Source organism: Eptatretus burgeri, chromosome 14, assembly GCF_056783735.1.
Source record: "Eptatretus burgeri isolate ZD-2024b chromosome 14, Ebu_testis_v1, whole genome shotgun sequence".
NCBI classification, from domain to species: Eukaryota; Metazoa; Chordata; class Myxini; order Myxiniformes; family Myxinidae; genus Eptatretus; species Eptatretus burgeri.
In genome coordinates this window covers 21820015-21836866 of record NC_140974.1, presented here as the reverse complement: position 1 = coordinate 21836866, position 16852 = coordinate 21820015, and the positions used below count along the sequence as shown (strand labels likewise).

The window sequence follows — 16852 nt, the reverse complement described above, 5'->3', positions numbered from 1 at the left end:
AAGCTTCAGCTTCTGCTTGGCTCGGGTTAGGGTCGAGGCTTTCTGGAGGCTTTTTGAAGGCTTTTCAGCAGGCCTTCGGGTTCTGCTTGGCTTGGCTGGGCTGGTTCAGTTAGCTTCGGCTTCTGCTTGGAGAGGGTTGAGGCTTTTTGGAGAGCTTTTTGCTTCGGCTTGGCTTTTCAGCAGGCCTTCGGGTTCTGCTTGGCTCGGTTCGCTTTTTGGGCTCTGGCTTGGTTCGTCGAAGAGAGTCAGCTGCTTTGTTCATTGGGAGAGAGTTGAGCTGGTTGCTCGGCTCGAGCTGCTGGTGGTTGCTTCTTGTTCTTGGTTCGTGTTGTGAGAGGCTTTGTTCATTGGGAGAGAGTTGAGCTGGTTGCTCGGCTCAAGCTGCTGGTGGTTGCTTCTTGTTCTTGGTTCATGTTGTGAGAGGCTTTGTTCATTGGGAGAGAGTTGAGCTGGTTGCTCAGCTCGAGCTGCTGGTGGTTGCTTCTTGTTCTTGGTTCGTGTTGTGAGAGGCTTTGTTCATCGGAAGAGAGTTCAGCTGGTTTCTCGGCTCGGAGCTCTTTGTTCTCCACTTGGCTTCCGGCTTAGTGCGACTCCTTGGCCTCATCTTGGAGGTGGTTCTTCGAGGAAGCGACGCATCAACGGGAAGGATCGGCGCCTCGTCTCACCAGCACATGTTTGGATTCGCTGGAGCTCCGGAAGGATCGCGGCTCATGGTGATTGGATCCAGCTCGCTCTCGCTGGAGCCCGGGTCCGAGCAGCTTGAAGACCACACAAGGTGGAGAGGTTCGAGATAGGTTCTGGGTTTCAGCTCATCTGTCCTCTGAGTTGAAGTCCTTATTAAAGGCATCAGCCACCATTTCTTGTGTGTGTGTGTGTGCGTACGTGTGTCCGTGGGCCCGTAGGAAACTGTTAAGTGCCTGTGTTGTATTTTCTTTACATTTCATAGTAGAACTCGGCTGTAGGTTTTTGCTCGTGTCTTTTTCCCCATCCCCCCCCCATCCCCCCATTCATTGCATGCCTGTGTATGGAAATAAATGTTCCCCATTGTTAAATGTCACCTGCTCGTTGTGTCCCTTCCTCACATTGACTGCCATGGAGCGTTTGGAATGCTAGCTGGCTGTTTATAAGCCGATAAAACGTACATCTGGTCCAACGGGGCTTGGTGATATATAACCGCTCGGCAATCATAAACGGAACGAGCTGCTTAAGCGGCTCGTTTTCGTGCAGGCACCGTTGATGTGTAGATCCCCGGCATTTCTGTCTGCGTGAATAATTAGGTACATCGATAATTCGGCGATCAACCCTGGAACGCATGGACAGAAGCGTTGGCTGATCTATGGTGTGGTTAACAACACCCATAGCTGCGTTTCGGCGTTGATCTGGAAGCTTCGACTGGATTGCGCGTTCGGTGGACGCGCGGCCTGGATTGGGTTGAAAAGGTCGTGTGCACGCCGAACAGGCGAGAATCTTCAAATATATATATATATATATATATATATATATATATATATATATATATATATATATATATATATATATATATGTATATATCATTGTATTTTTGCTTTTATAAAATTAATGCGTCTGTAGAAGAATGGCGGAAATATATAATTGACATGAATTATATGTTGTTTCATATGCAGCCTGGTTGCATCACTTTCTAGAAGTTGCTGGATATGTCGTTGCTGGTTGCATCATTTCTGGAAGCAAGGCTCTGCCACTGAGGCAGTAAGCTGGTACTCATTTTGACAGAGCAATTCGCAGTTAAGATGATTGGCTAAATCAACCCAACTGGTGTTATTTTAACTCAAATAACTCAAGCTCTAACTCAAAATCCTAAGATCTAAAGCCAGCCACCTTAACTGTTAAGCCAACACCAGCCATGAATAATAAAAGGACCATAAGACAATAATCAAATGGAAAATATGTGGAATTTTAACCAAAAGTTATGTTTTATTGTGTGTGTTCAGATGGGAACGCCCAGCAGGCCAACTGTCTGTGTACCAACCAAAGGTTCATGCTAATCATTAATTTTCAAGTTTGCGTCTTCCTCATCTTCAGGAAGTACGTCTTCAATCATTGTTAGTGATTAAACTAACATCATATTTGAATTTTTGGACCACCTAGAATAGGCATTAGTAAAAACGCACACGTCCTGTAATTCAGCTGGAGGTGTGCTCCTCCTCACCACAGGCAGGTTTGGTGGTCATTACTGTCATTTTCCACTTCTCTTTCAATCTTTCTCATCACCTGTCTTGTCTTTTCCTTACTCCTCATCCATTATTGTTTGCTCTTCTTAATATATAATCTTTCATTCTTTCTGATCTCTGCCACCCCTGAGATCCTGAGGAAAACTTGCCCGAGTCCATGCTGAAACTCATACCATGTTATCCTCTCCAATGCTAAGCTTCCTGCTCACCTTCAGTCTGTCGTCCCTCTCCTGTAACCACCCTTCCAAGTATATCGCGTTATGTTATTCCCTCCATTCTTTCAGTATTGTACCTCATGTCCTCCAGCAGGAAGACCACAACCTCAAGTTAAAGCTCTTCCATGCCCATCAATATCCCAGATACATCTGGACAAACGCTGCCACATATGTATGGATGCTCCTTGAACACTTGTTCCCCTCTGCTTTGTTGACCATATTTCCTTTGTCATCCAGTTTTTTTGACCTCTGTACCTTAAAACCAACAGCAATAGGAGTAAATAAACCACTGATACCTGAAGCAAAAGGAACAAGAAATCTGATATATAAAGCAAGAGAGAAATAGGATCGACTTAAAACATTAATAAAAAAAACATTTTTGAATCCATTTCATTTTACCAGTTTGGAAAGTTCAAAAGGAGTTCAAACTCATTTCATTATGCTTTCTCTTTTTGTGCCATTCTTTTAAAGGTACCACTTATGTTTGTACGGATGTTTTTCGAGGTTATCGATTGTGCCGTTCAGTTCTGAACAAAAGGTCCCAATTTTGTTTTGTCTTTCTCCACCGAGCTGAGCCACAACTGTAGTTAGCCTCACCGTTTCTTCACAGGTCCATGGAACTCTGGGTCGTATTTGATGGGCTCTCCTAAACACACAAACACAAACTTGACATCATGAACATGAACAATGCAATGGGGGGGGCTCTCTGCAGTCACTTCAACAATTTCAAATTTATCAAATGTGTTTCCACGTGAAAAGATACTCTAGTTCCATTCAAAAGATTGTACTGTATGGCAAAACTCCTAACATTCCCTTGGTTACTTGAGCTTCAAGTCTTCGTAAGTGGACACAAAACAACGAGGAAGAAACGGAGCAATTCACAGCAAGTACAATATATTCCTTTCATTGCAAGGTATGGGATGTAACAGACAAACAATGAGCTTTTCAACCTGATATAGTCATTCCCCATTCCAATGTGGGTGTATGGTTCAAACTTGCTTCTTTGAAAGTCTCGCAGGTTCTGTTTTCGAGAATTTTGGGGAAAAATTGCCACAATGCACATACAACTTGTGTTATGGGTTATCCCTCTGGTGAGTGCAGCCTGTGGCTGCTGGTTGAATCATTGGTTGGGACCCAGCTATGCCGCTGATGCAGTGTCCCGCTTACCAGTACACTGGTACTCATTTTGCCAACCTCAGAAGGATAGCAGGCTGAATCAACCTCCTGGTGTATTTTAATTCAGCGGCCAACGGGGCTTGAACTCAGGACCTGAGGATCCCAAGCCACCACCCTAACCACGAAGCCAACACCAGGCTTGTGTTCTGAGTTAATAACGATAGGGTCCCTGTATTTATATCGTAAACACGGAGGGGATTAAAATGAGAAAATAAAATTTGAAAGTAGTAAGATAAGGGAGGACAATGGGAGTTGGATGGTAAGCTTGGTTGGTAGGTGAATGTGGAAGTATATGATGAGAGAGCAAGGAGTGAGGAGAGGGGCCTGTGTGCAGTCAATGTTCAGAGAAGGGGCTGGGTGGGCTAGGGAGGTGTAAAAAGTTCTGCTCAAAAGATAATGCACAATATTTGCATACGTTATAAACAGACGACTCCACAGGGGGTTTTATATATTTATTTATTTATTTATTTATTTAATAGAAGACCTGGCAGAGTCAGGACCTTTTCACACGGGTCACACGCTGGTATTAATTCCTGTTTATTAAATCATATAGATGAGATTTAACTCCAACACACACACACACACACACACACACACACACACACACACACACACACACACACACACACACACACACACACACACACACACACACACACACACACACACTGCCTTGCAGGAATGCAAGTCAGCGGTCGGCCATTATTTAGCTTTCCGTATTAGTGTGACAAATCCCTGAGGTTATCCCGATGACACTGAATAACAACCTTGAACACGACTCGCAAGAACCTTGTACTTTTGAATATGACCATTCGAAGTTGTTGTGCCAACACACAGCGAGTCAAACTAACTAGTGAAGTCCACTTAATAAGTTTTTCTCAACTCAGGTGAAGACATAAATCTCAGGTGTTCTCTCTCTCAATCCCAGAGACTGATAAATAAGATGTACACGTGGCTCACCGTATGAAGGTGGTTGCTCTCCGTCGCCCTGATTCTCCTTCTTACTCTTGCTCGCACCCATTTCTCGATGAGGAGGGTGATATCTCGCACACGTCCTTCACGCGCACCACGAAGCACGTAATCACCCGCCCCTCGTGACGTAATACAGGTAAACACACCGGCACACGAATGTCGATGAGTATTTTGAAGATTGCTATCCTTATTCCTCTTCTTCTTTAACGATGACCACTGAATGCTGGCAGACGAGACGGCCCTTTAACGTCCATCCGAATGCTGGCAGGGTCAGGATTCCAAGCCAGGATAGACAGCTTATATTAGAGGTGTGGGTGTGTTTGAAGATTGCTGTTGAACTGGAAGAACTCGTTTTCTATCGTGTGACAGACAGTACAACGACACCGAGCATTGTTGTTTTTTTTCACATGAGAAACAATGAGAGACAAACGGCTTCAATGTCTGCTCGTGTTTCTATCCGAACCCCGGGCTCAGGAAATTTTGCCGGTGAAGAATATAATTCATAATCCCACACACAGCGTGCGAGTTCATCCATTGTCGATGAACGTCTTTGTAGTTCATGTAAAAGTACACTGATATTGGTTGGTGTCTTCGTCCTTCATTGGGACAGATGTGTTGAAGTTGCTCCATGACCTTCAGATGATTGTAAATAATTTTTTAATATCAGAGTGAAATCTTAATATAATGGAGCTTATGAGTGTATGTCTATATGTATAATTATATATATATATATATATATATATATATATATATATATATATATATATATATATATATATATATATATATATATATATATACATGACTAGTAAAGGTAGCCAGCGTTGCCGGGCAACGCCTGGTCCTTCCTCTCATCCCTTTCCCTCCCACAAAGGAATTTTTTTACAGGGTCTGCATTTGGAGAAGTTAAATAAGGTGGTTGCCTCATAGAAAATCGAGTCATCGACTTCTACTGACTGACCACTAAAGGTTGATGAGTTCGTCCAATTTGAGCGGTGTCCCATAAGCTGTTAAGCTTGAGGATATGTGAATACAGTCACCAATTCAATAACAAACAAGAAAAATTACCCCCGTGTGGGGGGTGATGGTCATCTCTATAATACCACAAGTTCTCAATGTTGAGTTATGACCGAAGACGACTGCGCAGCTCGAACTGTGCAGTTTGGTTAAAGATGACTCGGCATTTTGGCGCGCGTGCACGAAATTATATTTTGAAAATAAACGCCGACGTTTACATTTCGGGTTTTGAAACTTTTGCACTTTCGGCGGAAAATGTATAAATATAAAATACACCCATGCGGGAGTGACTGTCATCTCTGCGAGAAACGAGTCCGTCAAATAATGTCCAGTAGGTAGATGGCCAAGAGTCTGTAGAAGTAGGTGGTATAATCACTATCGCTCTATGTAGTAGAGTAGGTAGGTACAGTAGCAAATGGCAGACAGACAACTACGACACAAACCAGTCAGTCAGTGGATTTGATGGGTAGATACGTAGGCCTAGCCTTTTTGTTTTCCAATCTCTTATAAAAAGTGCAACAACAACACTGACGACGCCACACTACTCGCTCTTACTATCCACAGTTCTGTTCGTTCAGTTCAGAATATTCCAGTAGACTCCATGGACCAACCGATGACTAAGACAACCGATGACTGTGCACTATATTCAGGAATAATGTTTATATGTGTACGACACAAGATAAACAAGGAAGGAAACCGGAAATATCGCAATCGCACATGGCGATTATTTGACGAAGCAGTGCTAAACACCGGAAATATCAAAAACACAACAACACCGTAAAAACTTCATATGACTGGACACCTGTCCCGTCGTGTCGGCTGCCGATCAATATTCGTGTCAAAAGAAGGATGGCGTATATCAAAGTGCTGGAAAACAATGGAGAGATCTCTATTGTTTTCCAGCACTTTGACGTATATTAAACACATAACGATATGCCATCCGATATTTTTCGATTCTGATCGCTTCTATGACCTAGGCCTATGGCGATTTGCCGATTTGGTGGGGACATTCGGCTGTGAGTGGGGGTACCTAAAAAGCTATGCTATGGGCAGGCAGGCAGATTGTATAATAGGAGTCACAAACCGAGAGTTAACGAATACCAAGCACGAGAACGACCTTTACAAGCATGAGTTCCTGTTACTAGGGTGTAGTGTTCTCGGGTCAGGAGGGATTTTTGGCTAACTTTGAAGTCACGTGACGCGAAAATGAAAGCGAATATCGAAAATCCAGCCTGAACAACTCTAGATATTGTCCCATAGATTCATTTGCCACAATCAAATTCAAGATAACTTAAGAAATGTAGGAGGAGATAGATTTTGAAAATCGTCATTTTGCAACTACATGAAGCAGTTTTCGCAAAATTCAAAGTCACGTGACGTGTACGTATTCGAAGATATCGGTATTCTTTCGAATGGACATGAAAGACAAGGTCAGCTGCTATGCAATGACACCATTCACTAACTTTTACCATGCCCAGTAGAGAATATATAGCCTCCTGAAGGTAGGGCAGTTTCTGCAAACTTTGAAGTCACGTGACACGAAAACAAAAGCGAAATTCGAAAATCTGTCCTGACAAAATTTAGATATTGTCCCATACATTCATATGCCACAATCAAATTCAAGATCGCTTGAGAAATGTAGGAGATAGATTTTGAAAATCGTCATTTTCGCATTTTTTGCCAACTTTGAAGTCACGTGACATGAAAACGAAAGTGAATATCGAAAGTCCGGCCTGACCAAATTTAGATGTAGTCCCATAGATTCATATGCTACCATCAAATTCAAGATCGCTTGAGAAATGGCGGAGGACATAGAATTTGAAAATCGTCATTTTCGCAACTTCAAAGGCCTTGTGACCTTGACCTTGACCTTCGGTGACGTTGAAAGTCGTACCATCGTGTACATCTCATTGACCTCTATCAGCATCACGAATGACCAGATCTCCCACTTCAACTTCATTGTGAACGGACGGACGGACGGACGGACGGATCGAAGGACATCAACACCCATATTATTAGGTCATGCTCGAAGAGATGACCCAAAAAGGACGACGGCATAAAAATGAAAGTTGCCAATCAAGAAGGAGGCCATGTAAAATGGCGATCTGCATGAAAGAAAAGTCACCCTTCCATTCAAGCCTTTTTTCCCCTTCTTTCTTCTCATCCCTCTCTCTTCTCGTCCCTCTCTCTTCTTGTCCCTCTCCCTTCTCGTCCCTCTCCCTTCTCGTCCCTCTCTCTCCCCCTCTCTCACTCCCTCCTCCTCCTCTCTCTCCCTCCCTTCCTCTTCCTCTCTCTCTCCCTCCCTCCCTTCCTCTTCTCTCTCTCCCTCCCTCCCTTCCTCTTCTCTCTCTCCCTCCCTCCCTTCCTCTTCTCTCTCTCCCTCCCTCCCTCTCTCCCTCCATCTACCCTCTTCTTCTTCTCCCCTTGCCCTCTCCTTCTCTTCTCTTTTTCTCTCTCCCTCCCTCCTCTCTCTCCCTTCTCCCCCTCTCTTTCTCTCTCTCTCTCTCTCTCTCTCTCTCTCTCTCTCTCTCTCTCTCTCTCTCTCTCTCTCTCTCTCTCTCTCTCTCTCTCTCTCTCTCTCTCTCTCTCTCTCTCTCTCCCCCCCTGCTGGCTGTTGGTGAGTCAAGTGGAGTGTCATGGCAGCTGTGTGATCTTGGTGAGCTGTGATCAGCCCTGTTTTTTCGCCTTTCTATCCCCTTTCGCATCGTTTTTCACCTCCTTTCCTTTGTTTCCTTCTACTTGTTATTTCACGGTTTGCCCTTCGGTTCATCTCTTCCCCTCCCCTCCCCTTCCCTTCCCATCCCTATCCCTTCCCTCCCCATCCCTCCCCATCCCTCCCCATCCCTCCCCATCCCCTCGGGCCTCGTTCGTGCGGACCGGGCCTCGTCGTGCGGCCTGGTGGTTTGGGCCCAGCCGACGATACCTCAGAGGAATGAACAGGCCTTTGCTCTTTTAGAGCTGATGCTCTTTTACGAGCCTGCCCGTTCCTCAGCGTCACTCGGACTGTCCCGAGGCCCGATCACCTCGGACCGTTATGCCGCTGGCTGGCGACTCCTCTCCGGCCTCTCTCCAGCGACCCACAGTTCGGCACGGCACGACACGCAGGCCGCGTTCCTAGCTCCAGTCTCCTCTGCTCTCTCCAGCTCCTCACCGACTGCAGACTCCAGACTCCAGACTGACCCAGCTCCCAATGCGACTCCACACAACTGCGCGCTTGGCGTCTCTGTGTGCCCTTATATTGGATCAGTGAGGCGAGGTTTTGATCTCCGATCTCTCACCTCTGACCCCCCCCCGCCGCTGGCTCCGCCCCTTTTGGCATCCTGATCCAAATTGTCACAAAACGCGAACAAAGCGGACATTGCAGGAATCACCAGCCCACGCGGATGTGGGTGAAATCACCGACCCCCGCTCCACGAGGAAGTCCCCGTGTCTGTCGGCAGCGATGCTGTTCATGGGGAACTCGCCGTGGCTGGCGCAAAGATGGCAGCGCAATGGGGATGAAGGTGAGGCGATGTTTGCTGTGTGGTTAGGTGGTGAGGAGATGTTGGCGGCTGCTGGCGAAGGTAGTGAGGCGATGTTGGCGGTTGTGGGTGAAGAACCCACAACCGAAGTGAGGTTGGTGTGGTTTGTTGAGATGCGGTTGTGGTTGTGGTTGTGGTGGGTGAAAGGCAGTTGGTCCAAAATAAAGATAGCAAAAGAAAAATACCACCTCAAAGATCACAGCCCGGGTACACGAATAAATCCCTTTAGACATCGGTGGGGAAATCTATCTGAACACACACTTATCGATATAACTGATCTTGGGGAATCCTTTATGGTGTCCTGTGAATTTCCACAACTGTAACAATATTTTCAAAAGCCCTGGCATCACGACTTACTCCTTATTTATCCTTGTTGTTGAAGGAAGACCAATGTGACTGTGTCCCAAAACGTTCCATCTATGACATCTCCCTTGTGAGAGACATCATTGAACTGTGCAAGGAAAACCCTAAAGATTTAGGACTTCTTTTCCTTGATCAGGAGAAAGCCTTTGACCGTGTTGACCATCGGTACCTTTTCGAAGTACTTGAGCGGTTTGGACTTGGTTCAACCTTCATCTCTTATATTAAGTTACTATACAATAATATTTATAGTGTGCTTAAGATAAACAATGAACTTGTTGCACCTTTGTCTGTTAACAGGGGAATTAGACAAGGTTGCCCTCTTTCTGGGTTGGTTTATGCTCTCTCCATCGAACCCCTACTGGTTTCTTTGCGCTGTAGACTAACAGGGTTTAGTTTGTCCCAGCTTGAACGGCCCATCAAGGTACTGGCATACGCCGATGATGTGTGTGTATTCGTACAAGATATCAATGACATTAACATCGTTCGTTATTGTTTATTCTTATTCGAAAAGGCTTCTTCAGCCAAAGTAAATTGGAACAAAACGAGCGCCCTTTGGCTCGGTCCATTGTGCTACTTGGCGCCAAGACTTCCTGCTCCACAGTCATGGGCCAATGATGGTGTGAAATACCTTGGAGTGTTCTTCGTTAATAATACCACAGGCGCAAAGAATTGGGCTGGTCTGCTCGAGTTTGTTGAGGGTAAACTGCAAAAATGGAAAGGTCTGATCACACAACTGTCATATCGTGGAAGGGTCTTGGTCATCAACACACTGGTGGCCTCCACCTTATGGCACAGGTTCTTCGTGCTACATCCTCCAGCGGTGTTGCTTCAACAGCTCCAGAAGTGATTCGTGTCCTTTTTCTGGGACGGAAAACACTGGCTGCGACCTGGAGTCCTCATTTTACCACTGACCGATGGAGGCCAAGGCCTGGTCGACATAAATAGCCGGCTAATGGCCTTTCGACTCTCGGTTGCTCTTCGCATGCTATACACCCCTCTTTGGTTTCTATCAGAGCATACTAAATGCGTGGCAAGCTCTGACAAAACAAGAGCAACACATTCTTACACGAAACAGATGATTCTGGAAGAACCTTTGTTCTACAACTCCCTTTTCCATGATGTGCCTGCTGATAGGTGCTTTATTCAACGCTTTACCGACAAGGGCGTTAAATCTGTTGCAGATCTTCTCAGCCCAAACGGCAGCTGGATCGGAGCTGATGCATTGGCAAGCCTGGTCGGTGTGCGATCCTCTCGAATCGTGGCACGCATATTAGGTAGTGTGCTTTGGACATGCACACAGCTCGCACCTGCTTGGGAGCAAGACCACCAAAGCAATGAACATAATGCACATCGAATACCTTCTCTCTCTACCTTTCCTGAACTCGTATGTGCTTTTTCTCTTGCCAGTCCTCTTCCTTGTCCCCCTTTTAATGGAGGCTTCAATGGCCTTCCCAAACAAAAGACCTTTATTTGGGTTGTGTAAAATTTCTTTCGCAACAGCAAATAACACAGCGGAAGGTTCGATGGAGAGACCTCTTACCTTGTTCTCCCCCTTATTTTCCTAACTGGAAAGGTTTTTATCACCCTCTTGTACCACCACGACATGGTGACTTCCAATGGAGACTAGTTCACAGGATCCTTCCTTCTAATCACTTGTTACACCGTTTTTCAAATCTGCTTTTCGATGAATGTCCTTTTTGTAAGAAATCTGAAAACCTTTTTCACATCTATGTTGAATGCCAATGGTTGGCACCTTTATTTATTTAACTTCGGAATTGTTTTGTGAGGTTTGGTTTGATTTTTAACACTTGTGTGTTCATCTACGGATTGGATATCCCACACAAAAATTCCAATGCTGTGTTAGTCAATTTCCTGCTTGCTCAGGCAAAGATGGCAGTAAATAAGTCAAGGAAAAGAAAACTTGATGGTGTTGGAGTAAATGATGAAGATGCTTTGTTTTTGTTCCAAAACCTTGTAATAAGTCGTGTTAAATTGGATTTTGCTTTCTTTTCAGTAACGGGAAGATTACCGCAGTTCGAATCAAAATGGTGTATTAAAGAAGTTATTTGGAAAGTCCGAGAGGAATGTTTGTCCTTTTGTGAAATGTTCTGTATATAATCCACCCGATTCATCCTTTCCTTTCTTCAGAAATTGTTTCTTGGTTTTCTTTCTTTCTCTGAAATGAAAATGTAACTCCCATTTGGGGGCTTTCTTTTCTATTTTTATAATAAAAAGATACAAAAGTCCAAAGTCTCTCTCTCTCTCTCTCTCTCTCTCTCTCTCTCTCTCTCTCTCTCTCTCTCTCTCTCTCTCTCTCTCTCTCTCTCTCTCTCTCTCTCTCTCTCTCTCTCTCTGTCTCTCTCTCTCTCTCTGTCTCTCTCTCTCTCTGTCTGTCTCTGTCTCTGTCTCTGTCTCTGTCTCTGTCTCTGTCTCTGTCTCTGTCTCTGTCTCTGTCTCTGTCTCTGTCTCTCTCTGTCTCTGTCTCTCTCTGTCTCTCTCTGTCTCTGTCTCTCTCTGTCTCTGTCTCTCTCTCTCTCTCTCTCTCTCTCTCTCTCTCTCTCTGTCTCTGTCTCTCTCTCTCTCTCTCTCTCTCTCTCTCTCTCTCTCTCTCTCTCTCTCTCTCTCTCTCTCTCTCTCTCTCTCTCTCTCTCTCTCTCTCTCTCTCTCTCTCTCTCTCTCTCTCTCTCTCTCTCTCTCTCTCTCTCTCTCTCTCTCTCTCTCTCTCTCTCTCTCTCTCTCTCTCTCTCTCTCTCTCTCTATCTCTCTCTCTCTCTCTCTCTCTCTCTCTCTCTCTCTCTCTCTCTCTCTCTCTCTCTCTCTCTCTCTCTCTCTCTCATGGCCTCCTTGGTAGGCCGCCCTCTTCACATGCTCCTCCAGAGCTGCCTTTGTTGGCGGGATCAGCTGCACGTTGTTCTTCTTCGCGAAGAGTTTCTTCCGGGCCTTGTCAATGTCGTTGCACGTGCTGGTTCTGTCATAGAGCAATATGACGAACCTCTCGATGGTGTGCATGACGTCGTCTGGTATGCCACTTGGTGCAGAGGATAGCATCAGCAGTGCGTCTGTAAGTTCTGGCAGAACGGTCCAGATTGTCCAAGCAGTCTTCTTACCATGTCCAGCAAAGCTAGATACAGTGTCACACCCAGTCAGAGTGTGAAACATTGCGAGTGCCTGTGCCTTCTCTGGTCCTAGGCTAGCTGCTATTTCGTGGGCTGCCAGGTACCGAAAGCTCTTCCCAGTGCCAAATGCTTGCCACAGTTCATCTTCTGGTTGCAGTCCCTGGGCCACTGACACAGCCAACACCACAACATCGGTGTCAACTGTCTTGATCAGTATCTTGTGGTGACCATGGTTGGCTGCATGGGTGCATGCAACAACAATCAACTGTCAGCTTCTTCATGGCTGCATGGGGTGAGCAAGGCCAGGTCTAGCAGCTGTGGTTGCTCAGGACTGCCTCTCCATCAGTGATAACCAGCTGCTTGTCATCCTGGTCAAACCACCTAAAGATAGCTTCTGATCGGAACTTGAACAGCTTGGTCTTGTTGGTGTCCACCCAGAGGAAGTTCTGCCAGTTTCCAGGTATAACTGCTGCTCCGATCACGCGTCTACGCACTCCTTTTCCACGCTTTGATCTTGCACTGCCTTTCAGTGAATCAGCAACGTAGCAGTCCCGGACCAGGTACAGGCGTGACACAGTCTGAAGCTTTGTTGACAGGTACGGTATGAAGACATCCTGGGCATAGTCATCAAAGTTTTTAGCTACCGCAGGCTTCTGCATCTGGACAATGACTGCCCCATACAGAACTAGGCTGGTAGTATCAGGAGCCTCTGATTGGGCATTGGAGAACTCTTCAAAGCATTTGAGATCACTCTTCGTACCTAGATGGAGACTTTCTCCATCGGAGAGAGCTGGATGACACGCTTGATTCTCATGACGAAAGAATTCTTCAAGGTTTCCATCCCTCGTCTGGCAACCGATGTGGAGCCATGAGAAAAGTGCCACGTCGTTCCTGAGAGAGGCCAGCTGCTGTTTCCCTTTGCTCACACTTCTCGGGGTGGAAGTGCTCAACACCTTCAGCTTGTTCCGACGAATTGCATCATCAATTGGCTTGGTCCTTTCCACCAGGAATTCTCTGGTGAAAGCCTGGAACTGCTCTTGGCCAATCTTCTTCACATTCCTGACATTCTCAACTGCAGCAGGACCTGCAATTTCCTTTGTGTCAAGGACAACCAGATCCATGCTCTCTTCCTCAAAGGGGTTGCCAAGCTCTTCTATGACGCTGACAAGGGCACGGACATCCTTGGCTGAAGAGGTTTGCACACTTGGTGTCTGGTCGTGATGACGTGTGTCCTCTCGCCTCTCCCAGTGTTGACGGCCATCTTGGAACTCTTCTATGGCCCTGGCAACTTCTGGCCCAGCAATCATCCAATGCCACAGGGCACTTGGGTTATCAGTGAGGCCAACTGCTCCACCATCTCCTTTGATGCATGTGTTGTTCTGTTCATGTGCCTGGTCGATTGGGATCGAAGAGAACACGTTCTTCGTCTTCTGTACAGTGAAGTTGCCAGCCATAAATTCTCCAGCTTCATCTGGGTGCTTCGTTGGGAGTGCATTCATGCCCCTCAGGTGAACAGGGACCCACCTGGCATAGTGTGTGTGGTCTAAGACATGGAACCATTGGACCAGTTCCGTCATGGCATCAAGGTACATTGTGAATGAAACCTGCCGCAGAGAACGCACGTAGACAAGTACCAACATCTCTAGTTCCAGCACAGTTGCCCAGTACTGAAAGTTGGGAATGTCTTCTGCTCTCTGGTGACACCATTCTTCGAACTCAGGCAGGTCTTCTGCATCATCAAAATACGTCATACAGTGGCGTTCATACGTACAGTGTTGCAGGATGTGCAGTGCTGCTGCAGTGATTTGATGAGCTCTTCTTGTGCGGGTGACGTGGGCAGCTCGCAGGAAGGAGTCGGCTGTCCCTGGCGTTGCAATCTCAGCTTGCACTAAGGCTTGTACCCAGTCACTTCCTCCAGCCAGTCGCCCAGCATCTTCAGGGCGGCCATCTCGATGTGGAGCCCATCAAACATCACTACCATCTTTTCTTCACCATACTTCTCTGGCCACTTCCACTGAATCTGCTTTGCCAAGGCAAACAGTGGCTGGTCCAAGGTGACAACAGGTGTCTGGCCAGGATGCACATGTTCTACAGCATTATTCACCACATCCATGGAGTGCCGGATCATGGCCACTGTGTGGGCACTGTCAAGGAATAATGGAAGCAGGGCAGTGGGGCTGATGGTTCGAGATAACGGCGGCTGGCGAATGGCATGAAATGCTGACCACGATATGTTCTCGTATGTCCAGTGTTGTCCTCTAGGAGCCGCCTTGTGTGCTCTTGCCACAGGTATTCCTCCTCAGTCTGCTCCTTGAAGTCATCTCTGGTCAAGGAAACCACTCTAGTAGCTGGAACAGACAGGTTTTTCATGCTGGTAGTGACTGGGGACTCAGGACTGCCTCACTTTCTCTCTATGTTTAGTGGTCCTCAACTGGACTCTCTAGGACCATGAATAGCTCATAGGTCATGTGCTATGAACGCAACGATAAGACTAATTAGTCCACTTTAACTTTTTTTTCTCAACCAAATCATCAGTATAGTAGTGTGGCAAGTAGCCGACCATCTTCGAGCTAGCATCTCTCGATCCACCAACGATTACAATGCTTCAGTCCACTCCTTCGCCAGTGAAAGAGGGGTGCTGGAGGAGGGAGATGGCTGTACCATGGAAGGACTCTTTCGCTGTTGTTGAACTGGGATTGTGGTCGATATTGTCTATGGCTGATGTTGTGAAGACATCGCTGCGCATCTTTGGGGGGCAGACCACTTTTTCTCTGTGAAACTGTTGGCAGGCACTGTTCCCCATCTGAGCCGAGAGCTCAACAACACGGGCATATGAGATGCTCATGCCCAGGTGTGACAACCTGTCTACTAACTCCCTCTTCCGTGTGTGAGCATGCAACATCATCCCTACGTATGTGGGAACTGCGGTCTCCTGTGCAGCACTGTGCCTGGCAGTTACGGGTCCTGTGGTGCGATGTGCCCGGTTGTGCTTGATGCAGTTAAACTTCAGCATATGGGCAATGGCAAGTGCTGCAGGGGTTGTGTCTGCCATCTGATCCTTAATGCCGGGACCCTCTAGGACCATGCTCACCAGGGCAAGCAGCAGTGATGGCACAGATTCTCCTTGGCATCCTTCAGGGAATCCGTTGAAGGGCTCAGCTTCTTCAAACATGTGGCGGCACACGGTCTGTGCAGCACGTGCAAGATGGACTACATCATTATCACTGTCCAGATCACAGGCTTTGATGAGAGTAGCCCCAACGTCTTCTTCAAATACCAGCAGGACGTCTCTCCCCTTTGTGTGTGTGCACATGTCAGGGATCTGGGTAAGGAGTCTCTGCTTCAGTCGTGTGGAGTGGACCCTTGTGTCGAGCTTAACCCTGAGCTGTTCCATTCTGGACTGATAGAGCTCTACGTGATTAGCTAACTTGAACACCTGTGCTGTCTCCTCATCTAGCCTAGCTTATTCTATGTAGAGGACCAGTTCGGCGAAGACAATACGTGATACTTCTCGCTCCTTGTCTTTGTACTTGGGTCCCTCAGACTGGGCCTTTCTAACACGGTTGTGCAGCACTGATAAGCACTTCTTATGGTACTTGGCGTCCTGGGCGACCATGTCCCCGGCACTGAGTCGGCCGAGCAGTTCTGTATCTTCATGAATGGCTGCCCAGTCTCGAACTTTACTGTCCATTTGAAATGTTGCAACTTCGTGAACACCATCGGTTCCTGTAGGTTGTCTGCATAAGAAACACTGGGCTTCTTGGGCCTTCTCTGAACTGGATGATCTTGAATGAAATCTGGTGCATTAGCAAGCATCTGGTACGTCATGGATCTCTCCTTCTGTCATGAGTGTTTGCTTTTCTGCCCTTTGCAGTTTTGTATTGTTATATTTGAGCTTGCATGTTTGATGGTACAAAGCATTGTTTGCAACCATGGCCACTTCAATGCCATACCCTTTGTTGAGTCTTTCCAACTGACGTGTTCCTGGAAGTTGTCCAAGCTCACTGAATCTGATCAAATTGTCTGTGAGTGAACTGAACCCACTCCCAGAGTCTTTTTGCTTGGACTGTGAAGGACATGTCAGAGACTCTGCTTTATCCTCTTGGCAAATGATACACAGCTTCCAGTTAGTCTGAGTTGGGTGCGTTGATGTTGATGGGACAGGACGCTCAAGGCCAACCAATTGGAAGCTCTTGGACATGGTCAAGTTGTTCAATGTTCCACTAGGTATCTTCTGTTCACCAGCAACCACCACCATCAGC

At 46.6% G+C, this 16852-nt stretch overlaps 1 protein-coding gene and 1 pseudogene across 1 annotated transcript in view; both read right to left on the bottom strand.

The window, feature by feature from the left end:
• LOC147012769 (choline transporter-like protein 4) overlaps window positions 1–4849 on the bottom strand; it is a 58302-nt gene extending 53453 nt beyond the window's left edge. The window contains exons 1-2 of the mRNA XM_085853947.1: window positions 4562–4849; window positions 3023–3071 (exon numbers count right to left, since the gene is read on the bottom strand). Of these exons, the coding sequence (XP_085710073.1) occupies window positions 3023–3071; window positions 4562–4622 (110 nt within the window). The 5' untranslated portion in view covers window positions 4623–4849. The remainder of the gene's footprint in view (window positions 1–3022; window positions 3072–4561) is intronic.
• A 1315-nt stretch (window positions 4850–6164) lies between these two features.
• Window positions 6165–16791, bottom strand: LOC147012768 (uncharacterized; annotated as a pseudogene).
• Window positions 16792–16852: the final 61 nt, after the last annotated feature.